This window comes from Coturnix japonica, chromosome 9, assembly GCF_001577835.2.
Source record: "Coturnix japonica isolate 7356 chromosome 9, Coturnix japonica 2.1, whole genome shotgun sequence".
Taxonomy (NCBI): Eukaryota; Metazoa; Chordata; class Aves; order Galliformes; family Phasianidae; genus Coturnix; species Coturnix japonica.
In genome coordinates, this window is record NC_029524.1 from 3060765 (window position 1) to 3087044 (window position 26280).

The 26280-nt window shown below is 47.1% G+C and overlaps 2 protein-coding genes across 3 annotated transcripts; one reads left to right on the forward strand and one right to left on the reverse strand.

The window, feature by feature from the left end:
* Positions 1–865: 865 nt before the first annotated feature.
* Positions 866–10917, forward strand: DZIP1L (DAZ interacting zinc finger protein 1 like). The gene is made up of 10 exons (XM_015871290.2): positions 866–1022; positions 2670–3155; positions 3308–3484; positions 3617–3778; positions 3982–4074; positions 4486–4516; positions 5275–5325; positions 5656–5792; positions 6404–6596; positions 6775–10917. The coding sequence occupies exons 2-10, from the start codon at positions 2682–2684 to the stop codon at positions 6864–6866; spliced, it is 1410 nt and encodes a 469-aa protein (XP_015726776.1). The 5' UTR covers positions 866–1022; positions 2670–2681; the 3' UTR covers positions 6867–10917.
* An 886-nt stretch (positions 10918–11803) lies between these two features.
* CLDN18 (claudin 18) lies at positions 11804–25173 on the reverse strand. 2 transcript variants are annotated; one of them, XM_015871307.1, is made up of 5 exons: positions 24954–25173; positions 14791–14955; positions 14442–14547; positions 14015–14125; positions 11804–13340 (listed from the first exon to the last, which is right to left on the reverse strand). In XM_015871307.1, exons 1-5 carry the CDS (start codon positions 25171–25173, stop codon positions 13163–13165), a joined length of 780 nt encoding a protein of 259 aa, XP_015726793.1. In that variant the 3' UTR covers positions 11804–13162. The 2 variants fall into 2 exon arrangements, with proteins under 2 accessions (XP_015726793.1, XP_015726794.1); XM_015871308.2 differs by lacking the exon at positions 24954–25173 and adding an exon at positions 19103–19515.
* Positions 25174–26280: the final 1107 nt, after the last annotated feature.

Genomic DNA, 26280 nt, shown 5'->3' on the forward strand with positions numbered 1-26280 from the left:
CACCTCCGAGCTTGCTTTCCCCTGGAAAAGGATTCCCCTTTTTGACATATGTGCACTCCCACACATCTTCTTCGGCTTCTTCATCCCATCTGGCCCCATACATCTTGCCCCAGCACCAAAAACTCACCCCAGCCTCTCTGAGCTGCTTCTATACTGCCCCATTCTTGAGGCCATCCAGAGGGGAACAGAATAAGGGAGACACCATTTAATCCCATCAGAATACCCAGCAAACTTATATTCTCCAGGCAAGCAATGCATTTTCTTGCACTGGCTTTTTTTTCCCCCTACAAGAGTAATGCAAATCCATCCTACTCCCTGAAAAGCCCAGCTTGCAAATCTCTTCTGCGTCTGTCTGAGCAGCTGTTTTTAGGTTGGGAGCAGAAAGGCGGGGGCGGATGGTTTGCCCGTCATAGAATGTTTGCCATCTGTACAATGCTATCTTCTGTAAACACAGCAGCTAATGAGCATGCTGCAATCTGCAGCCTGCTTTCAGCAGCTAGAAGTGGCAGCGGGATTGATCTAGAGAAGAAACCTCTCCGCACACTCGGGGCTTATGCATTTAGATGGTTGGTTTGGGTCTCCATTCAACCCTATGAGCTCAGCACCATCCTCCAGTGAGCACTGAACTCAACCAGTGCATGTTGAGGGCCCATCCAAATTCAATCAGTGTACTCTGAGTCCATGCTGAGGGCCATCATTGGCCATAGGGGGACATTTTGCTGCTCCCATCCTGGGGGGTGAAGCTCACACAGCTCAGCACAGGGCAGCTGGTTTCATGGTGTCTCCCATAGATGCAAGGTTTTGTCCAATTTGGGCATCGGGAGCTGCTTTTGAGTGTCACAAGCTGGAGGGGCGGGGGGGGAGCAGGGGAGGAGTGTAGGGTTACAGCACGGAAATCCTCCGTGTGTGCAGGGATTCAAGCAGCCTCTTGCTGCTCCCGGCCTTTTCTCATTGCTCTGGTCCCATCCTTGTCCCTGTCCTTGTCCTTGCTCCTCAGTTCCTCTCGCTGTCTCTAGCAACAAGTGAGTATTTGCCTCTTTTTTCTTTTCTTTTTTCCTTTCTTTTAGCATTTTTCTGCCCTGACTTTTCAAACTCCCACTTACGGGAAGGGAGGGACTGCCCTGGGGAACGTGCTTGGACTTGTGTTGCTCCAGCTCTCAGCGCATTAGCTCATGCAAAAAACATTTCCGTGGCTTTGCTTTGCTCTGCTGCTTTCCTGCAATAGAGGCTGAGGAAGGGGGGATATGGGTTTAGGGTTCCTATAGGGTTCCTATAGGGTTCCTATAGGGTTCTTATTGGGTTCCTATAGGGTTCCTATAGGGTAGTGAATGATGCCTGTGGGCAAGGTCTGGAGGTTGGGGGAGGGAGATGCTCCATAGGGCATCGGCAGGGTCGGGATCCCCTGACCCTGCATCTCCCAGTGCCAGTGGAGAGCAGAGGGATGCTGGCACCTGAATCGTTCAGGAAGGGTGGAGGAGGAGGAAGGGGTGGGGGAGGAGAGGGGGAGAATTCCTTGCCAAAGAATGGGAATTATAGGGAAGAGGACCAAGCAACAGCCTGGTTCAGCAGCCAAGAGCTGGGATAGTGATCTCTCAGGGAGCTGCCTCCATCAGCACTGTGGTGGAGTTGGGTTTTGCACAGTGGAGTGAAAATGGTGCATGTAAATGCATTGAATGTGTAAGCTTGGCTGTGTGGTCCTAGCTGCACCCCTCAAGGCTGGTGTCTTCACCCATCATGCACAGTTTGAGTCGTAGCTGACGAGCATCAACACATTGCTTCCATTGGAGGCAGTTCTTGCCAGCAGGTCCATCACATCAGTGGGTGCTGTGTTGCATTGCAGCATGGAAGTCAGAGCACTTTTGCACCAGCTGGACACCCCATCCCAGGCAAATTGAAGAACTGAAGGAAAATAAACCTTCAGAGCTGGTGTTACTGGGTTGCTTGCTGTGGTGGTTGCGCCATTGGAGACCGCATATCTGGCATTTTGTATGAAGAGGAAGGAAAACCCATCAGGCGTGCCTGAAGCAAGTGGTGGGGCAATCCCAGACATGCTGCTAAGCAGCAGGTCCGGGTTAAACACTGCTCCTTTGGTGCGTGAAACCCTTGTTAATATTAACGAGGTTATGTAATACAGCCTGCGGTTAGAAGATGGATGGAGGATTGTAAAGTGCTCCAGGAACAGGGAAATACCTGGGTTAGGGGCGTTGTGGTCACTGCTGTTGCTTGGTCACCTTTCCACATTTCCAGTGGTGCAGAAACATTGCCTGGTTTAGCAGAGGTTAATTCATGCAACAGAGCCTCACCTGCAGGAGCCACGTGCTGCTCCCCTGCAGATCTACACAATTTGCAGCTATGAGTCAGGGCTATATTTAGACCCATATATATATGTATACCTACGTACCTACTCAGGCATATCCACTTTGTCTGATGCAAGCAATCAGGTTGTTTAACACTGCAGTGCTGCTAATGGTATAAACATGGGACTACCCTAAAACATGTGAATTCTTCCCCTCCCCTTCCCTTCCCTTCCCTTCCCTTCCCTTCCCTTCCCTTCCCTTCCCTTCCCTTCCCTTCCACCCAGGCAGGATTAGACACAACTGCCTCTCACCACAGCACTGGAGCTGGAGGAGCAGTGAACTCAGTCTTAACTCACCCCTTCTTTCTTCCAGCCCTTTCCAGCCATGGCAATGCTGGCAGCACCCCCAGCACTCACCATCCCACCTGACACCTTCTGCTTCCAGCCCCGCCACATTGCCGTGGATCGGCATCGTCTCAGTGCTGTGGATGTGGAGCGAGTGGCACGGGAAGGGGACGTGGCTGTGCTGCAGCAACACATCTCCAACATCACCTTCTGTAACATGGCTGGGGAGCGGTGTTCCCACTGTGGGCAGCCAGCTGACCCTGTGCTGCTGACAGTGCTTAGGTTGGCCCAGCTGAGCATCGAGTACCTGCTGCATTGTCAGCAGTGCCTGGCTGACAGCCTGGCTGTGCATGCCCAGCACCTGCAGGATGCCCGTGCACAGCTGGCCCATGCACAGGGCCTGGCATCGGAGCAGTCAGCAAGGCTCCGGGGTGAGAAGGAAGAGAACAGGAGATGGAAGAAGCTGGTGGCCACCCAGCTCCTCCTGCAAGCCAGACCCAGTGGTTACTCTAAGGTGTGTGGAGGAGGGGTTGAGAGGTCTGGCTTGGGAGATCACAAAGATTCATGTGTCCTGGGAGATTCCTGTGCCAGGGTGACTTGGGACATCCTATGGCCCAGTGATGGACTTTTGGAGTCACCCAGTGACTTTGCTTGGTGCTTTTTCAGGGTGCTGCTGGAGCAATATCTCACCTTCACTCACAGTGGCTCTGCTCCCCAGGCTTTGCAGAGACCAAGAAGGTGGAGCGGATGGAGAAGGAGGTTGAGGAGCTGAAGGCAAAACTGTGTGAGATGCAGCAGCAGCTGGCAGCCAGGAAGGAGGCAGAGAAGCTACACAAGGAGCAGGTATGACAGGAAGGAGGGAAGAGATGTGATGAGACATAGCACAGGTGAAAAAAGGCACAGTGTCCTAATCCTCATCTAACCTGGGTGCTGCTGCTCCTTACATCTCCTGCTCCCATTTTCCACTCCCTTTAGGAAGAAAAGAGAGCTCACCAGCGGGAAGTGGAGGGCAAGAGAGATTTCGAAAGGTGGAAAGAGGAGGAGAGGATGAAGCTACACTTGGAGATGGATGGCCTGAGGCAGCGCTTACTCACTGAGCTGCAGGATGCTGCCAGCAAGAGCAGTGCTATGGAAGGGGTGAGCTGGGGGACAGCGAGGGGAGGTGGCTTGCTGACCCACCAGATCCAGGTGGCCGTACAGATTCACAGCCCAAAGGGCCCCCTGTTGTTCTGGGCATGCGTTTTGGAGTCATAGGCAGCAGCTGGCCAAGGTGGGCCTGGGAGAATGCAGATTTTCCTGAGACCCACTGGGACAAACAGTTCCTTCCCTCCACACTGCAGAAGCTGCAGGAGCTACAGGCCAGAGCAGCAGTGGTGTCTAGCCTGGGGACCCTGCAGGATGATGACTCTGATCTGGAAGGAACAGCAGTGCAGGTGAGACCATGTCCTTACCAATGCCATCCATCACTTCTGTGTGCACCTGCTCTGGGCATGTCTGATGTCAGCTTGGGTAGCAGTAGGCCCAGAAATGGAACCAAGATGTGTGGCTTTGACATGGCGACACCTCCGAGTGTTGGGTGGGTTGGGAAAGGCACAGCCTTTGCAATGGCAGACATCCTTCAGGACCAGTGGAAAGCTGGATTTCTCCAAGCACAAGCATAATCAGGTGCCCGTGCCTATAAGAACTGCCCACTGGCCATATCCCTCGGTGCCACATCTCCATGGCTCTGGAATACCTCCAGGGATGGTGACTCCCCACCTCCCTGGGCAGCTGTGCCAGCACCTTGGCACCTCACTCAGAAAAGGCCTGGGCATTTCCCTTGTGATCTCTCTTCTTCTTTACAGACCAAGCTGCTGTCTGCAAATAAGCCCAAAGGTAATGACTGCTTTCTAAAAGTGAATCAATCTGAGCCTGAATAAATTTTTCATAGCTAGCAGCTGTTTAGAGCATGCCTATGTCTTAGTCTCCCATTAAAAGATTGAGCTGTGAGGACCTCCTTGGGGAGCTGGTTCTGTGTCATCTCGCATGAAGCCACATGTGGGCACCTTGCAGCCCCCTGACTGCCAGCAGCAGCACTGGGCACATCAGAAAACCTCCTGCTTCTTGAGCTAGTTTTGCATTGTAGCCATGCCTCAGAGGAATGAGATTTCAATCAAGAGTGCACAGCAATGACCTTGCCTCCTCAAAACTGATACCAGCAGTTATTTGCATGAAAATAAGGAGCTGAGACATGCCGTGGTTTCTTCTTTGCAGCCTTGGTTTTCTATAATCAGGTTCAGGGGAGAAAGATTGGAGACTTCTCAGCTCCCATCGCTCCTCAGAAAACCAAAAGAAAGGCCTTTAAATAAGGATGGTTGTCAGCAAATACCTGTGGAGCACATCATCCATCCTCCCAGGGATGGCTCTGACACATTCCAGCTGGTGGCTTCAGAGGGTGACAGTGCTGCTTCTGAGCACCGCGGGGTTTCCCTTAAGGATGCTCTCCTAGGCACTGGACTTGGGCCATCCCTGTATCCCTAGGAACAGATATTTCTATGCTTTCCATTTAGCTAAAGAAGGTGGTGATGGAACTCACGTCTGCACTGGAGCTTCAACTCCCCTGGCCCCCTAACATGCTGCTTTCATTCCTGCAGTGACCCAGCAGGTGACCAGAGCATTGGTTTCTGAAGGGTCCTCAGAAGGAGGTGGGTATTGGAGTGTAACCACTTTTACATAGGGAACACTGGGATGAAACTGGGATTTGGGGTGCTGGGATGAGGGTAATGGGGTGGTGTTACTGGTCATCTCCATGCCAAGTGTGACAGCACTGTGACTAGCCCTGAGTTGGATGCTTCACCCCAGAAAGAGGAGGAAGGTGTCCTTGATAGGGGCATGCAGTCTGCTGAGAGCACCCAGCATGCCAGAAGCCTGCTCTTGGGTGGCTTGGGCTATGGTTCTGGTGGGACCCATGTCCTCAGAGGGGACAAGGGCCCAGCCAGCTCTCTGGGGCACAACGCATGCTCTGCTACACCCAGACACAGCAGATGATGCTCAGAGTGGGAAGAGGCGACTGCTGGAAGCCCTGTGGAGAAAACCAAACCTCCTGAAGAGGTTTCGGCGCATCCTGGAGGCAGCACTGGAGGAAAAGCTGGAGAGCATGGGGGTCAGCAGGGTAAGTCTGTGCTTTCACTACCAGCATTTGCAGTGCCAGCCCTGGGGGGTACAAAGACTGCTCTGACTGCAACCAAAACTAACAGTAAAGCAACCTCTGCCTGGAGCATTCACACCCTGAGAGGCGAATGGGAGGGTGCAGGCAGAACCAGCTGGTAGCACAGGGAATAAACTGCTGTGCTCACACCTTTGAGACTGATTATTAATAAATACCCAGCAAGCCTTTATCACAAGGAGCCTTTCATATGCTAAATCAGTCAGGGCTCCCTCTCTTCGGGGAAGGAGGGTGTGTCAGAGCACAGCCTCTGTCACAGGGACTTCAAGGGGACTTTCACTGGCCAAGTCCTTTTCATGCTGAGCATATTAAACAGTACCTCCTACACCTTGCTGAGCTGCAATGCAATACCACCACCTAGCACCTAGCAGAGCTGCTGCAAGGGCAAAAGATAACTAAAGACTCATGAATGGATTATGGATGGGATAAGAGTGTTATACTGGGGAAACAGCAGGGTGTGGGTAGGGCTTGTGTGGGGTTCACAGGTTGCTTGTGAGATGCAGACAGTGCAGGTGAGGACTCACAGTGTTGGGCCTCTCAACCACCCTGTGTTTTAGGTTGCAAAGGGGATCTCCACCCAGACCTACCAACACCTCCAGGCTGTGCTCAGGCTTCAGCAGCAGCAGAAAGCTAAGAACAGTCCTGGTCTCTTCCATCTAAGGGGTGAGTTGATCCAAGAGCTGATGAGGACAGTCAGGCAACTCAAGAAGCCCAGCATTCCTTTGCCTCGACAGCTCTTCATAATCCCAGGTGAGATGACCTGTCCTCTCTTGATACCAGCCATGGGCACCCGTGTCCGCTCACTGATAGCCATGGGATGCTGTTCCCTTATCCAGCAGGGCCACACTTAAGCAGCTGGCCACTGCGTCCCTTACAATTGAGCTGTGCCACCTCCAAGTCTTCATTTAACCTACTGTGTTCTGTGCAGGGACTGCTATGTCTATGAAAAGGAAACCCTTGGAGAGACATCTGGATGTGAACACACAGAGACCAGCCAGTGGGATGAAATCTCATCCCTGAGCTCAACATCCCCCAGAGACAACCAGCTCACCAATAAACTCCAGGTATCTCATGTGAATGGCCATAGGGTTGTTCCTGGACATAATTTCCATTCAGCTTCTTCATACCCATTAGCAGTGCCATGAAGTAGTGCATGTCAAAGGACTTCAGAATTACAGCAGTGGAAACTTGGTCATTGGCCCGTCTCCTGTTTGTTCTTATTACAATGAGGATGAAGATCTGGGCCTTCAACAGACAAAGTGAAAAAAAGAAGAGATTTGCAAGCCATGGAAATAGAGAAAAGATCTTGTGGGGCATCCTGATGCTGCTGGGTTTTGCTATCTTTGCAGGCCTGAGTTTAGCATCCAGCCCTGCTGCTCCCCTTCATCTTCCCTGTGCCCATCATGCAGATGCCTGCAGTGACCCGGAGGCCCTCCTGGGCGACCTGGCCACCAGTCCCAGAGGCTGGTGACACACAAGGGACCAACACCTTGGTTACCATTCAGCCCAGCACCGTGCAAAAGGATACTTGGTGCCAACGAGGAAATGGGAGCCCTCTGGCAGCAGCCACTGGATGGTGCCACAAGACCACAAACGAGCTGCAACAGCATCCTACAGCTCCTGGAGGCTTCAGAGCCCCACCTGCAGTCCCTCCTCCCCTTCTTGAATCAGTGCATGCACTCAGCTGCATGCCTGTGCGCTCCCCTACAGTCGGTCTGTGGCTGCACACCTTTAGAGGGAAATGTCCCCATTTTAATCTTCCAAGTTGAAATAAGAGCAGGACCTAGTCTGTATTATTTGTTACAGTGCAATTATCAAACGTGTCATTTCACAGGTCATTTAACAAATGGTTTTCTTTTGGGTGAGCACTGATTTTAGTGAGCACTGCTTTTAATGAATTAAGTCAAGATTTTAGAGCACTGCCCTTCCCTACCTTTTCTTGCTGGTGCCAAACTGGGCTGCACTGGTGGGGACCTGACGTACTCCCTGTGCCCATTGGTACTGTCATGCATTCACTCCGTACTGCACACTGCCCAACCTATGGAGCAGAAGGGATGCTCCCAAGCAGGCTGATGTAAAGGAAAATCAACAGAAACAAAGGCAGCAGAAGCTGGTGGAGCAGCAGCAGGGAATGCCACATACACTAGTGGGGGCTCTGGTTTCAATAGGCAGACAGGTGTTCTGACAATTCCTCCGCACAAAGATCTCTTTGTGATTGCATTAAAGAAACAAATTCAGCTTTTCCCATGGGAAAGCGACAGCAAAACAAAGGCTGCCTCTAAAATTCATTTCCCCCGCCCTGTAAGGATGAGACACTACAGTGCCATGAACCGATGTGACTTTGTTAGCAGTGAAAACAATGGGGAGGCTGCTGCCTGCAGCTGTGCAAACCACAGCATCACACCCTCCAGCAGCACCTCGCAGAGCATCCTCTCCCTCTCCATCCTTTGCACCTCCTCCTCAGGTCAAATCCTGCCTGGCTGAGTGTTGCAGTTGTGCTTCTTTCCAGTGCAAGCAGCCCTCTGCCCTGACCTCGCACCTCACCTTCATCACTCCCACTAAAACTACTCCCCTTTAATTCCCACAGGGTTCCCCTTCGAAAACATGATCTTCATGTTGCCATGGCATATTGAAGGGTCCAAGAGGAAGCTGGGGTTGGGTTTAGAAAAGCAAGTGATGCTTGCACGAGCTGCTTCCAGACAGCAGGTACCCTGGGGAGCAGGCACAACCCCTTCCAAAGGGAAGTATTTGTGCTGCAATACAACCTTTGCCAAGAGCTTGGTGACACTGGAGTGTAACGCTCTTCAAACCACGCACTTTGTCTTTTGTTTTTCCTCAGTGACATTTGTCTTCATGGGACTCCGTTTATTAATAACTCTCTTATTAAAGCACAAATGCACGTGGAACAATTAGCTGAGAACCAAACCACAGCACTGACGGCGCGAATGCAACACAACTATCCTAAATAACACAAAGCTGAGAAAAAAATAAAGGAAAGGAAAAATCCTATCAAATTTATTCAGTCGTAATATCTCACCCAGAGAGCTATTCTCCCATAATATTTGGGGCAAGCACAGTGTCATAAATCTTAGTGTTATTAATCCGTAGACTCATTCATCTCTGTTCAGCTATATAAAAGCAATAACCTTGTCACTATAGGAAGGAAGATTGGGCTTTTAATTGCATATAGGTTTCAGGAGAGTTCTTATCTCATAGTCCAATTTGTAGCTTCAGATATGGGTCTTTGCTTCCCATGGTCAAAGTCCATGCAAATCTGCCGTGCTCTCATATACTTATAAATGTTGCTGAACCTCAGAAAGAACCTATGCGGAGCTCTGCTGGCAGATAATATACACAGCCTTTCAGCATCTGCTTTATTAGACAAGCCTATATTTAATTAGGTGCTCTGAGAGAGAACATGTGCTTCCAGAACATGATGAAATTTATGGAAACAAAACCATTTCTGAGTGTTTGCACACATGCACACTCACATTGCCAACCACCTCTGCATCTCTAGCAAAATGCATCCTTTGTCCCACATCTTACCATCAGTAAAGGCATAATAATTGGCTGGAGGTCTTCCCTCTCTGAATTATTATAAGGTTGGGTATTAGGAAGAATTTCATCTCAGAAAGAGCAGTGAGGCACAGGCACAGCTGCACAGGGAGGTGGGGCAGTCACCATCCCTGGAGGTGCTCAGAGCTGTGGAGATGTGGCACCGAGGGATGCAGGCAGTAACATGGTGGGATAAGCTGGTGTTGTACTTGGGGATCTGAGCAGTCTTTTCCATCCTCAATGAATCTACGACTCTATGTTTATTTGTCAAAGAGAGACATATGGAGGAGTTTGGCTCCAGTTATCACTAGGCTTTACTCAACCAAAGGCTCTTGCACAGCAAACCTCCTTGTTGCTTCTGAGAGGAGGAGTGCAGGATAGGAGGAGAGTGGAAAGGTGATACAAGAGGCGTAATGACAGATGGACTAATACAGTAGAAAGGTGTTAGAAGGGGAAGGAAAAAAAGGACTGCTCACCCATTTCTGAAGATTGGGGCTCACAGGAAAAAAACTCCATAGAGAAGGAATCTCCAACCAGAGATCCTTCCCCAGTGGCAGTCAGCCCTTCAATGGGGTCTAAGAGAGATGCAGCCAGGCTCCACCCCTTCCAGTCTCACATCTGCATTGCCTTCACCTGTGCTCCCAGGGCTGACCAGGTTCTTTGCCCAGTTGCTCAATCAGTGGATCAGGCTGAGGATTCAGCAGTTACCATACAGCTGAGTACTTGGAAGAGGATGGATGCACTTGGAGCACTTGGATGACAATATGGGCTCATTCTCAAGGGTTTTTGGATGTCCCTTTATACTCAAAGCCCAAGAATAGAAAAATTTCAGCATACATATATATATATATGTATGTATGTATGTATGTATATTTTACCAGTCAGTCTGCAGAGGAAAGCTGGGAAACAGGAACTTTGTTCTCACCAAACACCAAGAACTTTCCTTTAGCAGATGGCTTCAGCCATAGTGCTTCCAGGAGACAGATCAGCTGAGGAGATATTTGGATCCACCTCCCAAGGTGGCGAAAGCCTGGATGATTTCTGCTGAACAGAGGCAGCTCCATGGCTATGGGTGCTGGTTCTCCCTCAGTGCACCAAGATCACCACTCGTGATGGTACCCACCAAGAAACCAGGTCCCTCCTGGCCAGCTCAGGAGCGAGAGGGAGCTTCCATTATACTGCATGCTGCTCCATAACAAACAGGCTTCCAGATGCACAAGTCTCATCTTCAGGGTTTGATTTATCCAGCGGAGTTCACCGTATTAACATTTTTGATACTGTTTTCAGCCAGGGTAAGGAAATGAAAACTGGTGCTGAAAGATTAGACATCTACACAGGGCAGGAATCAGAGGAACCAGCTGTGTTTCAGCTCTCTGTCACTCTGCATAGTGCTCCTACCTGCAATCTTGTCATCTATATGCTCGCTCGCATCTAAGTGAGGCTGAGATACAGTCAGCTCAATGTATTTGCCAGCGTATCTGCACTGCATAAAAATAAAATCTAACTTTCAAAGTTGGGTCCTTGGAATTTTACATGTGTGCCTTTCTTTCCTTTAGTGAGAAAAGTACTATTTTTTTCCTGGATATTCTGCATTTTTCATTACCTTTTACACCTCCACCCAACCATCACTTAAGCATTTCCTATCTAAATTAAACATTCTTGTGCTTTTCAGCCCCTTTCCAGTAGAAGCTGGCAGGAGCAAGAGCATACCAGCCTTTTTTTTTGGCCCTCTTAGGAGCTATGAGGTATTTAGAAGTGTTTAATTACTCCCTTAAAGTTGAGCAGATGTTGACCAACTATCCTACATAGTACAAGTTTAGCTGGAGCAGCAAAGCTGCCAGTTTTTTGTTCATGACAAAATGAAAACAGCAATTTGAGGTCATAAAGACATTTTCTATTTTTAATATTCAAGTAAAAAAAAAAAAAAAAAAAAAGCAACCAACAAAACAAGACAAAAAATCCAGCATGCAAATAAAAGGCAAAAAAATAATAAAGCTAAGTCTATAAAGTGAAAAGGGGAAAATCCTCTTAAAAGAGTAAGTATTTTTAATGAGGACAGGATTTACCTCTGCACAACTGAGTTGGTCTCCTTTCAGAACAAATTCATAAAACAGGTGCTCTGGTGGTTTGAGTGGGAGTCAACACTGACACCAGCAGAGGCAGTTATTTACCCAGGTAACAGCAAAGACCAGAGTCCTGCTGGGGTTCTGCTGTGGCCAGGACCTCCTTGTTGGATAGAAGCTCTTCCCATCTCTCCATGCATTGGTCATGCTGCTCGTGTTACTCCCTCCACCTCTTGCTGAGCTGCCTGAGATTCAGCCTCCCCTCTTCTTCTGAACCTGTGCTGGAGATGACTCCATGCAATGATGGAGAGCTGATGGGCATGGACTGTGCTCTGTGCACTGGGAGTAATGGTGCTGAGCAGGACAGCCCATCTCTGCTGTCCCACACATCACAGGAGATACAAGCTGGAGAGGGAGACCTACCAGAGGTCATACTCCGGCGTCAGCCCTATCTGTGATGCCTCCAGAATGTGAACACCCTGAAGGAATATCAGTGTTTGGCCAAATCAAACCTGCCAGCAAATTCCTGGCAACTTACTGTTGTTACAAGCAGGACAAGAACCTGTTGCAAAAGTCTACCAAAAAGGGTCGAGGTTTTAAACACCTGTTTTTCCCTAACTTATCTCTCAGTGCCCTTTGCACCAAGATGTTTTCCTAGAGCTCTGGTGTCACTTCCTCTGACCCCTTCCAATAAACATCCTCTATTGCAGGTTGGCTAGAAGAGGCAGTGTCTCACTAAGGACTTAATCTTCACATCATTTGGAGAAGAATTAACACAAGAAAGTCCTGATGTTAGTGCAGATTTTCACATCTAATGCTCCCTGGGATTCCTGCTCAATTGTAACTCTAATTAATTCTAAATGAGAAATTCTTCTGGTTTCATTAATGATGGCATCTGCAGGAACTCTGGTCACACACAGAGGTTCTCAGCTATTGTATCAAATATCTAGCATAGGAGTAACAATGGATTATATCTATTCCCCAATGAGATCAGAAGAAATAAATACACTTTGGTATCACGGGTAATAGCAAATGTCTAAGTAACATAAGTCAGATTAAATATCACAGCAGATCAGCACTGTAGTACCACCAGCAAAATAAAGGTGAGTCTGACTAGAAACACTGCCAGGGAGGAAAATGCCATGACTGCTGGTTCTGTATGTATTGGCCATAGCCAAAGGGACAGAGCTGAGTTTTCTTACAACAAAATAATAAGACTTCCATATTGTAATTTCTGCTTTTCGCAGTGTGTGTGATTTGGCTTCTTGATTTCTTTAGGCTTTTTTTGTATGCAATTTCATAATGTACTTTTCATCCACAGACATTCAAGTGGCTGTGTCTGGACTACAAACTCTATCAGGGTCATCACTAATGAGAATTTAAACCTATTAGAAGAACTAGTAGACAGCACAAGGCAGAATCCTGGTCCTGACAGTCAGAGTTTATATGTAAAACATGAGGAAACAGTTGTATTCTGAGAACAGAAAAAGACACTGCTTTTGTTACAGGCCTCCTCATGGTGGTTATGCCAGCAGGCAGAAGAATAAAAGTAACGTGGTTAGGGTACTGCTTTTGAGGAGGGGAAAAACAATAGAAAACAAAATCCTATTTACAGACTGCCTTATTTGTGTATACTTTTTGTGTCTAAAGTGAAAAACGTTCTATAAAATACAGCAAATCTCAAGCCTAGGAAGTCTACTAGACATAGTCATATTTTGAAGGGTACGAGCGTCCTGCATCCTCGCTCCGAGGAGCTTCTTCATACGCTGGACCCTTTCTAGTCTTCATTTCAGGTTCGTACCCTGAAGCAGCTTTATATGGTCCTGTTCTGTAGGAGATATTCCGTCCTGATGCGTTGTAGGACACCGCCTTGTAACTGAAAGACAGGAAAGATGGCATTAACCCTGGATGCCCTGTGACTACCCAGTGTTGCACCTTCTGTTCCCATTTGCTGACGGATTTCAGGCAACTTCATAGTGTGTCTCTGTGCCCAGACCCAACCTTCCATGGATGGTTGGACTGGATGATCTTGTAAGGTCTTTTCCAACCTTGCAAGTCTATGATTCTATGACATGCTGTAAAGGTCTTTCATGTTTTCTCATAAAATTATACTTTCTTGAGGAAATCCTCATCTGAGTGAATGACTCCCTTGCAATAACCTACTGTCTAGGTGTCCAAAGCCCTATATGAAGTAAATCATGGCTCAGCTGATATAATCTTCACTTGATGTAATCTTTCACTCTTACACCATCTGCAATCAAAGCTGCAGTTAGTAGGGACAACTTGGCCAGTACATTACAAACGTTAGAATAGTTTATTGGATGTTAAGGGCAATCTCTCCTAATCTCTATTTGTTTTCAAGTCACGCAGTTAAGGAAGAAGAATGACTAATTGTGACCCATTACACAAGGTAAGCAGATGTATCATCAAAGCAACATTTGCAATGAGGGCATTATGCCTAGACCTGTCTTTTGATGTGATAGGCACCTGCTATCCTGACATCCAAGGCCTCACATAGTACCTTCCTATATCCACCACAGCCAGACTTACCGGGATTCTTCTGGAATCATTCCTTTGCAAGCAAGGCACATCATGATTCCTCCTACAAAGGCCAGGCCTCCCGCTACCCAGCCAACAAAGAGGGCTGAGCCAAAGGTGTACCTACAAAAAACAGCAACATGCCTGATTAGTGCTTTGACAGTAGTCCAGGCTATTTCTTCTGAAACACACTATTCTCTCTCCCCTTCTGGCCCTGCTGAAGATCCCATGAACTCAGCTCCACCTGCAGAATGGTCCTTCATGGGATCCCCAATCCCTTCTGGAGCTGTATAAACACAGACATCCCAGTCAATTTTCTTGGACAAATTATTATCTGGAGCTCAAATGCTCATTGAATCTTCCATGTCCTGAGACCAGAGTAATAAACACCCAGTGTTTGTTTTTCCTTTGGCTCATCCTGAGCCAGATGAGCACCTACCTATTCTGGACATTCTGCATTCCCTGGTACATGTTGGTTGTGGACATCCAGAAGTTTGTGACCAGCATGTTGGCAAACACAGACACTCCAGTGATGGCACACAGACCTGGGGTTGGACAGAAAGGTGGTCTGAGACCCATGTAGAACAAGCCTTGGTTCTTTGAGACCCACAGTATGTTTGCATTACTGCATAAATTTGTATGCTTTCACGTTCCAGAAGTAAGAATAAAACTTTACAAAATTCCAACTCATACCAGCAGAAAGACCTGTAATCACAGATGCAGGAAGCCTTGCTCTGTCCTCAATTTCAGACACTATGCTTTGTGTAAGGAAGACAGAACTTACTTACCAGCAATAATAAACATGATGCCAGAGGTCAGAGTCATATTGGCTTTTGCAGAATCCTCCATGGTACCAATTCGGATGCACTTCATAGCAAAAATGCACACAAAGAGGCCAAGGATGCCCAGGACGATACCCACAATCATAAGGGCCCTCACAGCCTGAAACATTGCTGCAAAACAAATCAACCAGAGACATGATGAACAAGTGAAGTGAGACTCATTGGAGACTGGAAAGCTTTAAAAGACTGCTTTAAATAAAAATAAAAATGGTAAAGGAAAAAAAAAAACCAAAACATTAATATAGCTTGACTTACCAAAAGCAAAGACACACCACGAAAAACAGGCCTAAATTATCTTAAGATCATAGAATCATTTGGAAGGAACCGTTAAAAGTCATCTGGTCCAACTCCCCTGCAATGAACAGGGACACCTACAGCTCCATCAGGTGCTCAGAGCCCCAGCAGCCTTACCTTGGGTGTCTCTGGGGATGGGGCATCCACAACACCCCTGGGCAACCTGTGCCAATGCTTAACTGCCCTTACTGTAAAAATCTTCTTTATGTCCAACCTAAACCTCCCCTCTTTTAGTTTGAAACCATTCCCTTTGTCCAATCACAACAGAGCCATGCTAAAGAGATGCCGATATTCCTGTTAATTCTCAATGTGAGAATGGATATTTAACATTGCAGGATTATAACAGGTCTTTTATTTCAACACTGAAGGAGCCTCAAACCATGGGAATGTCACAAGTTTCTGCCTGCATTTCAAAGTGGAACTGAAACCTTATTGTTTTAATCCGTAAGGATTTGTTCATTTTACCTATCCCTGAATTTAAATGCATCTCTGCTACACCTGTAACATATATCACAGTATTGCTGTGTTGTTGCTTAGTTGACCTGTTTTAAAAAGCAGGAATTGTTTCATAACTAAACTGACTGAGAAAGCACATTTTCCCCAGGCAGCAATGAGCTCAGGCAGCTCCACCGAGCTACCCACAATATTTCCAACCACCCTGTGAAGTAGAGTTCTGAGTTTTCCTCCTTCGCAGTAAAACAGATGGCACAAGAGGCAATAAATAAATTAATAAATGAAAAACACTGCATGGACTTCACGAGAGAGCTACAATACTTTGGCAATGACCAAAACCTGGTCCAAATGGCGTTACTTGGTTGAAGGCAAGCTGTGATGCTGACATGTTGTGCTTACAAGCACTGCTGACCACCAGACCAAAGGCAACAACCACATCCCCTGGCCTCTTCCTGGCTCAAGTAGAAAAGAGGAAAGCAAAGGGAAACTTGAACCTTTTAAAATGAAGAGGTGAAGGGAAAAAAGAACAGGCAGGACAGGTGGCACATATCTCACCTTGCCTGTAATTCAGCACTCCCCAGCCTGGCAGAGACAGAAAGGCGGCAGGTGCTGGCAGAGCACTGGGAGAGTGCTGTCGAAACTAATTCAAGGGCTGTTGTGACTTGGACAGAATACTTTGCAGACTCTTTTTTTTTTTTTTTTCTTCCAACGAGCTCTCATGGCCCCTGGTTCAGCTTTGTTAGTCCCTGCACATGCACATACCCACTTCCACTCAGGAAAGATGATGAAAGCTTATGAGTGATGGAGAGGGGCAGGCAGCAGAACCCCAGTACATGTGATAACACTGCCTGTCCTTTTACTGGACTGGACAGGAGGACTGCAGCACCCAGGTGTAACATTCAGGTTCCCCAGCTGGAATAGGATGAGCCAGTGCAGGAGTGCAGAGAGCAGACATATTAGCTTTAGAAAAGGATGGAGAAGGGGAATGTTTATAAACTAAATCTAGGATGGTGTAGTGGGTGCTGCAGTGCCTCCATGCTAGTGCCAAAATGAATGGAGAGCCAGACACTAACTGGAACTACATTACTTTTTCCCATCTAGCAGTCCCACTGGGGCTGCTGCTCTTATGACTCAATTTGCCCTTATCAGCTGATAACGAGTGCTAACGAGCCTGGGGTTTTCAATCTCCCATTCATCAGCCCCCAGGTGCGAGCTCACTAGTTATTATTCATTGGAGAACAAGAAGCTGGCGGATATGCCTTATCAGCCCTCAAAAGGTGTTCGTGCAGCACCTGATGCAGAACAGAAAGCTGTAAAGAGAAGAAAATCACAATACTCATTTGTCTTTACAGTCACTTAAAGTTCTTTCCAATTGCTTTGGTTTCAGGTCAGGCAGTTGAGGCTGATAAGGCAGAGTAGATGCAATGGATCCTGATGGAAGGTCCTTGTAAACCTCAGGATTTGTCCCTAAGACAGTCTTATGTTCCTGGGCTGTTCCCACAGACCTTATGGACTCTATATCTACCATCACTACAGCAGTCTGAACCCTTAAAGAAGAGGTGATCTTAAGCCAGGATCTCACAGATAAAGTGGGCTCCCAGTAAAGATGTTTCCAGTGCCTTGAGAGCATCTGAAAGAACAGAATGGGCAGGTCAAGCATCTCCTGCAGAGACAGGACTTCTTCTGGAGCACCAGTGACCAGGTGTGATGGACTGCAATTGAAAATGGGCAATCTGCAGCTGTGAAAAGCAAGTAGAGCGGGACACAGCAGGGGCATTGTCTCCTCAATGTAGTATGTCAGTGCCACAAGGCTGATGTGTACATCGTCTCTGTTGAAGGAATGTGAAGGAAAAGAGGGTGCTCCCAGCTCCACAGTGACATTAAAACCTCTTAACCTGGATCATGGGACCAAAAGTGAGGGCCTTTTGTAATGAGTGCACAATAATTTCAAGTGGATTCTAGCAGCCATCAGAAGTCCTCCAAGCAGCTTTCAAAGGGCAGTGACCTCCGATAGAAGGAAGGAGTGGAAGGGTTCAGGCAAACAACATAAGAGACTAAGGAAAAAAATTGTACCAGGAGAATGAGTTAGCATACTGCCCTATAGTTAGTCTTTACATACCTCTTTACATACGTATTTTGCATGAGATACAACTGCGCGTGATAGCTGGACAAATATGGTTGCACATTTTTGCACACTCAATTTCCACACAAAGAGGAAGTGTGCAGAGAAAATAGTACCAACTCAAGCCCATTGACTGAAGTAAATGTGCGATTTGGAATACGTGTTTTTTCATTTCCAAGTGGAAATGGAGAGCTGTCTTTTCTCCCAGGGTTGCTGTGAGTAGGAAAATGTGAAAAGCACCTTAAGGTCAATTAAATTAACATCACCAATCACCAATGCAGAATACAAAGGTAGAAAAGTAAGTTTATGACTGGTTATAATCAATGAAATATTGAAACACAGGGGGAAAAAAAAAAAAAAAAAGAGGCTTTTAAGTTAAACAAATTCAACGTGAGCCTTTCCTTATTTATGTTTTAAGGTTCTCATCAACTGAATAGACACAGAAAGATAGTAAGAGATAGCTCTATGGTACAATAGAAAATGCCTGTGACCATCATGCACATTTCCTTATTGCTGTAGAACTTAAAGTAGAGGAGAGAAAAGAAGAAAAAAGCCTAGAATACGGACAACTGTCTCCAATACCCTGTCTAAATAAAGAAAGCATTTGAGCAGGGCAGCCATGGGGATAAAGGGCTTGGAGCCTGCATTCTGTTTTCTTCTACACCACTCAGTAGGTGCAAAAGGCCTATGTATAATGGTGCTTCCTTGTACTGAGTGAAAACCATTCTCAGATCTGCTTTCATTGCTCACTGGCCGAGTACAGGTGCAGTAGGTCATGGGGAGGTATGGCAAGCCAAGCTGGCTGCTGCCATGGCACACAACCAGCTCAGGATACCCTCATAGGCAGTGGGAAGGGAAAACAGCTCTTTTTTAACATGACGCTGAGGAAATAGCATGCAACATAGGAAGTAGTAACCTTCTACAACCTACTACTGCAACCACTATAAAACTCAGTATAAAATCTCAACACACCTCTCTGCTCATTGATTTTCCTACTCTGCCCAGAGGCAGATTTCGTCTGTGATTTTGTTACCAAAAAAAATATTTCAGCTGGTTTTGGTAGAACACATTATTCCGATAACAACACGAGAACTGCACACAGCTGCTTTCCTTCTGCTTCAATTCAAAGGGACAGAATATCCACAGGCCTAAGTATCCTCACATCAGTAACAGAGCGGAACCCCATGTCACTCATCCACCTACATACACTCCTAGTTGTAATCTGCACTGAGCAAAGCTCTTATTTCAGTAGCAAATACTCACATGTTTTTATGCTCAAATACTGAATAGCCCAGAAATCTTACTCGTTGCAAAGTGCTTTAAGATAGCTGTTCCTGGCTTTGGGTGCAGAACAACTCCTAGGGTCAACCTGATGCATTTTTGCCCTACCTGGCAGCCCAAGAATGGTGAAATATGGCCGGCATTCTGTAAAGCCAGAGCTCTGCCGCACGCAGCTCCTCCACAGTCCCTGATATTGAAAGACGGCCGTCACCGGGTTGTCGTACAAGTCCTGCGTGCTCCACATATCCATGGCAGTGGACATGATGCACCCCACAACACCCAGCGATGAGACAAGGAACCCCATCACTTGGCAGAGGGTCGTGGACATGGCGTCTCCCCCGGCGAGAGGAGTCAGACAGCCCCAGCAAAGCCAAAGACCTAATAGAAGCACTGAAGTCTTCCTGCCCACACTGCCAGAAGCGCAGCAGCCCTTATCAGATGCTTTCCATTGAGCGGTGTGTTTGCTCAAAGTGTTTTTGCAAGATAGTCCAGTTTCACTCTCACCGAGTCGGTTTGTGCTGGCAGGGCCTGAGATAGGAGCCTTTGTCCTTTAGAAGTGCTTGTCCTTCCCTGGCTAAGTGGCCACATTCGGTCAAGTGCTGGGAAAACCACTTGGAGCATGAGCTGTGTCCCACCAAAGCCCGCCGCTGCTCCTCGGGCTCCTTCTGCATGCCTGGAGCAGTGCGAGAACACCAAGAGGGGCAGAGGGAAGGGGAGCACTGCTGGGAGAGCTCAGTACATATAACCCTGGCTGCCTCCTTGGCTCTCTGCTTTGGCAATGAAGTGGTAAAGTTACTGTTGGGCTGAGATAGGAACTGTTCTACAGCTTGCCATTCACACACAGTGAGAGATAGGGACCTCTGAGTTCAGTCCGAGGACATAGCTTTACCAGCTTGAACCAGGGGACAGAGACATCATCACTCATTGCAGCCTCCCTGAGCATAGCTGAGGTCACCTCAAGTGGCACCCAAGACACCCAGGCAAGAACCCCAAGAGACCCAGCAAAACTCCAGCATTAATCTCCTCTCATCCACATCCTCAACACCCATCACTCAGCCTAATAAAACCCATACAGGGAAGAGAAGAAGGAAGAATAAAGGGAAAGTGTATTCTTATAGTTGCTTGCCTACATTAGCCCTTGCAGCAGTCCTGGAAAATGGGGCAGGGGATAGGAGAATTTGGAAATGATTTTATTTCCATACACTTTAATGGAGATGTATTACTCCACTATCATCTACCTCCAACACACCTAAAGTTCAGAAGTTACCAGCTAAAATGATAGCATGAACAAAAAAAACATAGAAACAAGCACTCAAGAATCAGGGATGGTAGGAGCTGCTCTTTCTCAACAAATGAGTGGGCACACTCAAAGGCACACCTTGTATGGATTAACTCATTATGAATAATCAGGGCTGGGAGCAGCTGGAAGCCAGAAGGACAATGAGGGCTAAAACAAACAGTGCAGCCAACTCTCCATCCCAGCTTGTAGCAGGTGGGGACAGGAAGATGCCCTTTCATCCTGCTGTCCCTATTCCTGAGCATCAACCTAAAAAGAGGCTGTGAACCCAATCTCTCTGCTCCCAAGCAGAGATTTCTCTTCTCCTTCATGTCCCAGGACATGCCTTCATCTTTCCACCTCATTGCTCTTCTTCCATGCTTCAAACCATATCCCAAGGACTAACAAGCCTCTTGGGTATAACTCCTGCCCTCAAGATTATTGTCACCCTACAGCATTTGTATACACAGCTTCTAGAGCTGCAGAAAAAAAAGAAAAGGCCCAAAGGGTTGGTAACAGCTAAAGATAACCTTTGGATGGGGTAGGAAAAAAAAGTGGGGGAAATGAAAAGGACCAATAATATTTTCCAGATATTTTTCCCAAGGAAAGTTCCAGTCCCCTGGTGGAGTGGCCTTCCTGCACACCGTACTCCTGTGTTTGCTCTGCTGGGAGGGGAGCAACCACTCCTTCCCCTGATCCTTTCTACTGGTTTCGGCTGTGTGCAGCTGGAGTAGCAATTTGAGCCAACAAGAAAATTGTCTCCACCAACATCCCCAGGCCCCATCTCCTACGCCATACAATCCATCACATCATCCTTATTTGTGCCCTGACCTCATGGTCTGCCACCAAACAGTGCTGGCTCACTAACCTTTCTTTAGGGATGCAGTTTTCTCCAGCAGATGGGGGGGATGCTATTTCTCATCAACATTATTCAGCGTCTTCAAAACTATATTGGAACAGACGAGCACTACAGGACTATCCCCAGTAGCTTCCAGTTGTGTAAAAATGCCTGGATGAACCCATCTGCCTCTGATTTTGAGGGCCCAAATTGAACCATGGCTCTGAAGAGTTCTAACCAGAGCAGGATTATGCATTTTCTCTCAGCTTCTTGCATGTTTTCCCTCAGAAAATGGAGCTGAGAAAGTGTCTTCAGTAACAAGGGTTGTGCTGCTGCCTTGAGCTGAGTAACAAATGAATGCCCAGTCATGCTCAACACTCCAGACACTGCTGCATTTGAAGCATTTGTGCTTGTTGGAGAGGTTTCTATTTGCTCATTGCTAAGAGTATTGCCTAAGTTGCTATCCAGCCAGTGCAGTGTTAGCAGCTCGCCATTTCTCATGCTCTGATTAGCGCTGTGCTCCTTAACACTGAAGTCACAACGCTCTCACAAACACCTTCCTCAGTGGTTGTTCATAGAATATTCTGGACCAAAAAAAAAGCCACAATCCTGCTTTCCTGGCTCATTTTCTCCAAATACAACGTGCTTGTTTCTGAGCCACTGATAACAAGGAAAATATTCCCTTTGCAAGAAACTCATGGTGCCATTTTCCCAGCAACCAGCCCATGGCAGGGGTTGGAACTTGATGGGCTTTAAGTTTCCTTCAAACCTAAGCCATTCTGTGATTCTAGAACCTGGTGGTTTTATCTGAACTGTTGGCTCATTTCACAGCCTGAGGAATGGTTAGGTGATAGGAAGCTGTAAAGCATCTCAGCATCTTTACTACAACCTGATACACACCTCCAGTCATCCTTGATAGATGTCTATGGTGAGTGGTTGAAAGGTGAAAGACTCAGAGCATGAACCTGCTAGAATCATAGAAGCATAGAATATCCTAATTAGGAAGGGGCTAACAAGGATCATGGCTCCACAGAACACTGTCCAAAATTCAGGCCATGTTTCTAAGAGTATTTATGAGCTATTTTTCAGTTTCCAGCAAGTTGGCTTAATGCTTGGGTCAGCGGGCTGGCCATGCCGTGTGGTGCTGATGAGCAGTATCTGAGGGAGGTACATGATGGAGAGACTTCTCTTGCAAGGACCAAGCTTCCCATCAAGAAATAGAGAATGTGTTTTTTTCCCCACTTAGAACATGGGGACATTCACAGAGGGATACCAAACTAGGAAAAGGAAGGCGACTTTTTGACCACTCCCCCCTTCAGCTCATTCTTGCTTTATCTACCCAGGCGTCAGCCCTGGATTATCTCAAAAGTGTTCACTGGGCCCATTGCGACTTCTGAATGTTATCACTGCCTCTCCCCTAAAAATCACCTACAGCTCATGTTTACTTTAAAATTTGCAAATATAGCTCACACCCTGCCGGTCAGTTCCAGCTTGTTCAGAAAGAAACAAAGCCAACCCACCCTATTCTTTCTGCCCTGCCATTTTTCTGATGACCACAGCCTTCAAAGGTATGTGGCCCACCTGCCTATGGTAGAAGGGCTGACTGGCCTTCCAAAACTCTGTATGTGAAGCTGGTTATGATGGCTGATATTGAAATAAGATGAACCAACTGGGCTAAAGGATTTAAATCAGCAAGCAGAGCTTTGGAGGGACTCTGCCATGGCAATTGACAGCGGAGGACTGTGACACAGCAATTAGCTGTCCCCATTCAAACCAATGTCCACCAGAGAGCTGGAGAAATTTAATGGGGTGCTCTCAGGCTCAAAGTTTGCTTTTGGAAAACCTGAATATTTGTTCCAGTGTCAAGAGCTATCCCAGCCATCCCAGGAGGTCAGAAGAGGCTTTGCCTCAAGAACAAAATGCCCTTTCAGAGATGGCCAAACAGCAATAGCTGAACAGGTCTGGAAAAAAGAGACTGGGACAGACAAGAGGAAGATCACTGACAAGATCATTGTTGGTTAGTAAACCTGTTAGCAACTGAACTCTTCTTTAAGCAGAAAGCGTGACTTCTGCAATAGGTGAAATAATCAGCTTCACCAGCGCTCAGCTACTACTATTTCCCTATTACTTTACGTTCAAATTCAGATCATGTCCTCCAGACAATCACAGTAAGGACTGCCCACACACCAAAGCAAGCAGCAAAAATAATAAGAAAAAGCAAAATCAGAACAAACAGGCTTAGATCTCAAGCGACATATTTCACCAGAGACTGACTGCTAATAGCCAAGCAGGAAAGGTGAAGAGACATAAAGTACCTGTGTTATTTCTCATTTTCATCTATTATCTTGATTTTTCCTCAGTCTATTTGAAATTAAAATTCCCAGCTAAACTGAAGATAGATGACGGGCAAGACAAGTTTAATCTTTGCTATGGGAGGGAGGGATTGAAAAAAAGAATTCTTTGGAAATCAAAACTTCATCAACGTACTCAGGTCACCTCATCGCTTTGCTGGAGTCCTATTATTTTTATTCACTCCAGCACTATTGTTCCCAATATAAATTGCCATTGTCAGAATAATAAATAGGGGTTCATAATGGAAATGCTGACAAACCATTAACCACGGTGAGGTTAGCAAGGGGCGTTTAATGGAGATTGAGGTACAGTACGGTTAAAATAAGCACCTTGATGATCCTCTTCAATAATTTCTTAGCAAATTTTATCTTTAGCGTCATTTTTTGCCACCCTCTATCTGGGATACAGCTGCCCTTTGCTGGTGGTGAGAGGGACGAGATGCCCATAGGATCAGATGAACACAGGGGATGGAGCCCAGCAATGCAGAGCTTATTTTTGCACCAGCTTCTCCAGAGACTGATGATGTCAGGTGATATATAACAGGAAGAGAAAGGGGGGAGAGCATGGAGTGACTTCAGAAAAAAAGAGCTAGCTCTGCTCATTAAAAAGAAAGAAAAGAACCCACCTCGCTTTGTAGGGAAGTGCTACAGAAACCAGTTCACTGGAACAAAAGCTTAAATGTTTACACAGCTACACACTGGTGGGGTAAGCAAGAATCCCCCAGCAGCACTGAGGGTTTTTACTGCAACTTCAGGATCTCACCCACCATTATATTTGAAAGTTGTGCTTTATTCACCAGGCTTTTAAAATTCCATCTCGTTACTGACTACAATAAACCCAGCAAATTCCATGTGGTGATTCACCCTGTGGCTCTGTGGACCCTATAGACAAACAGTTCAATGGTAATCCCAACATTTAGGAAAGGATTTGGGAGCAGGCAGAGACCCTGACTCCTAAAGGTGCTGAGCATCCATGCTAGGAATTGGCTAGGAACAGGAATCCAGTGATGGATTACGTGATAATGACCCCATATACGAAGCACACCTCATGAACACAACTACACTGGGTTATACTGGTTAAATTTGCACAGATAGACTGCCTGTGAACAAAGCTATTTTTGCACACAATGCTTGTTCCTATTTTGGAAATAAATACTATTTTGCAGATCTTCTGCAGTATCTGCTGATATAATTGGCTTCCTCCCTTCATTCTCATTATGTCGAAGCACAGAGAGCAGGTGGGTAGAACGGCCCAAGTGCCCCTTTCCTTGATACATGAAGGTGAGAAGGAAATCCTGACAATACCATAACCTAATTGCTCTTGGCCCTGGAATATCTGAACACAACTGGGATGAGAGTGGTACATGTGGAAGGAAAAACTATAACCAAAGAAGATCCCATCTCTGCTCTGAATATCACCCATCACCATCACTCATCCACAGCACCAGGCAACCACGGTATGAGGCAGATGGTCTCTGCACAAACAAGTCCTACCTGGCAGTCCCAGGATGGTGAAATAACCACGGCACTCAGTGAACCCGGAGCTCTCGCGGACACACGTGCGCCACAGGCCCTGGTAGTTGAACACCGCGGTCACCGGGTTGTTGTACAGGTCCTGAGTGCTCCACTGATCCATGCATGTTGATGCAATGATTCCTCCTATTCCTAAGGCTGATACCACGAAGCCCATGGACTGGCATATGGTGACGGACATGGTGCTGGTTGCTCACTAGGCAGGTCCTTAGTGCACGCAAGCCTCCACAAGCCAGCTCTGGGGCAGGCAGCCAGGGCAGAAGGGACTTTTAGCTGGAGGCACAGCCTACGTCATGGACGGGAGTCGGGAGAGGCCAGGCCTGTGCCATACAAACCTACCCTTTCCCTTTATCTGTTTCGGTGAGATAACTTCCCTCACCCGGTACCAAGGGCTGCTGGTTGCACACGGTGTGAAAGCCTTGCTCTCTGTTTACCTTCTCCATTGAAGCAGAGATGCAGACAGCGTGGGCAGATGAGGACCAGCAGGTCCCTTTGAAACAGCCAAGGGAACCTTCAGCAGAAATGCCTGCATTCCCCCAAAGGCCAGGCACAGAGACGCTTTAGTTAGATGCCACAGATATGAATTACAGAGAGTCTAATCCTTTTCTGGCAGGGATGATGCTTCCAAACCAAGTGGGGAGGCATTTATTAGCATGCCTTCACCTGGGGGATGTTTGCAAATATACATAAGACAAAGCCCTCAACTGAACTCCATGCAGCTGTGGAGCACTGAGGCCAGGACCAGGCTCAGCATGGCTGGAGGTGTGCCACCTCACCACGCAAATCAGACTTGCTCCCAGTGACCTGTACCCCATATTGCATTGCCCAGCATGGCCATGGGCCGGGCTACCACCACCTGCTCTAACCAAAAGTTTTAAGCAAAAAGAGAGTACTGTACCACAAAGGGCAGATGTTGAGATGGAGCTCAGTGAGTGGTGAGGTCAGGCTGGGTCCCAGGGAAGGCAGCAGTTAGCAAAGAGTGAATGGCATGAACCTGCATGCTGCTGTGCGAGGAACAGGAAGGGTTCACTCTACTGCTTGACCGTGCCTGGCAACCGGACTAAAGGAACAAAAAGACAGAACCAAAGGCATGCCCTCATTTTTCAGTGCTTTCTCCCTCTTATACAAATCTGAATTTGTACATGTTTAGATGGATGAAGAATCAGGATAAAGCACTAGGTATTACTGTAAGGCAAGAGCACCTTGAAGATCTGTCCTGGGTTTTTTGGTTGGTTTTTTTTTTTGGGGGGGGGGTAGTATCTTTTTCGATCCTTTTGCTGTATCCTTC

Coding starts and splice junctions, on each gene's coding strand:
- DZIP1L (XM_015871290.2), top strand. CDS start 2,682: ATGGCAATGCTGGCAGCACCCCCAGCACTCACCATCCCACCTGACACC. Junction 5,326..5,655: donor TGAAGGGTCCTCAGAAGGAG/GTGGGTATTGGA, acceptor TGCTACACCCAG/ACACAGCAGATGATGCTCAG. Junction 5,793..6,403: donor AGAGCATGGGGGTCAGCAGG/GTAAGTCTGTGC, acceptor CCTGTGTTTTAG/GTTGCAAAGGGGATCTCCAC.
- CLDN18 (XM_015871307.1), bottom strand. CDS start 25,173: ATGTCCGTCACCATATGCCAGTCCATGGGCTTCGTGGTATCAGCCTTA. Junction 14,548..14,790: donor CATCATGTTTATTATTGCTG/GTAAGTAAGTTC, acceptor GTCCAACCCCAG/GTCTGTGTGCCATCACTGGA. Junction 14,126..14,441: donor ATGCAGAATGTCCAGAATAG/GTAGGTGCTCAT, acceptor TGTTTTTTGTAG/GTACACCTTTGGCTCAGCCC.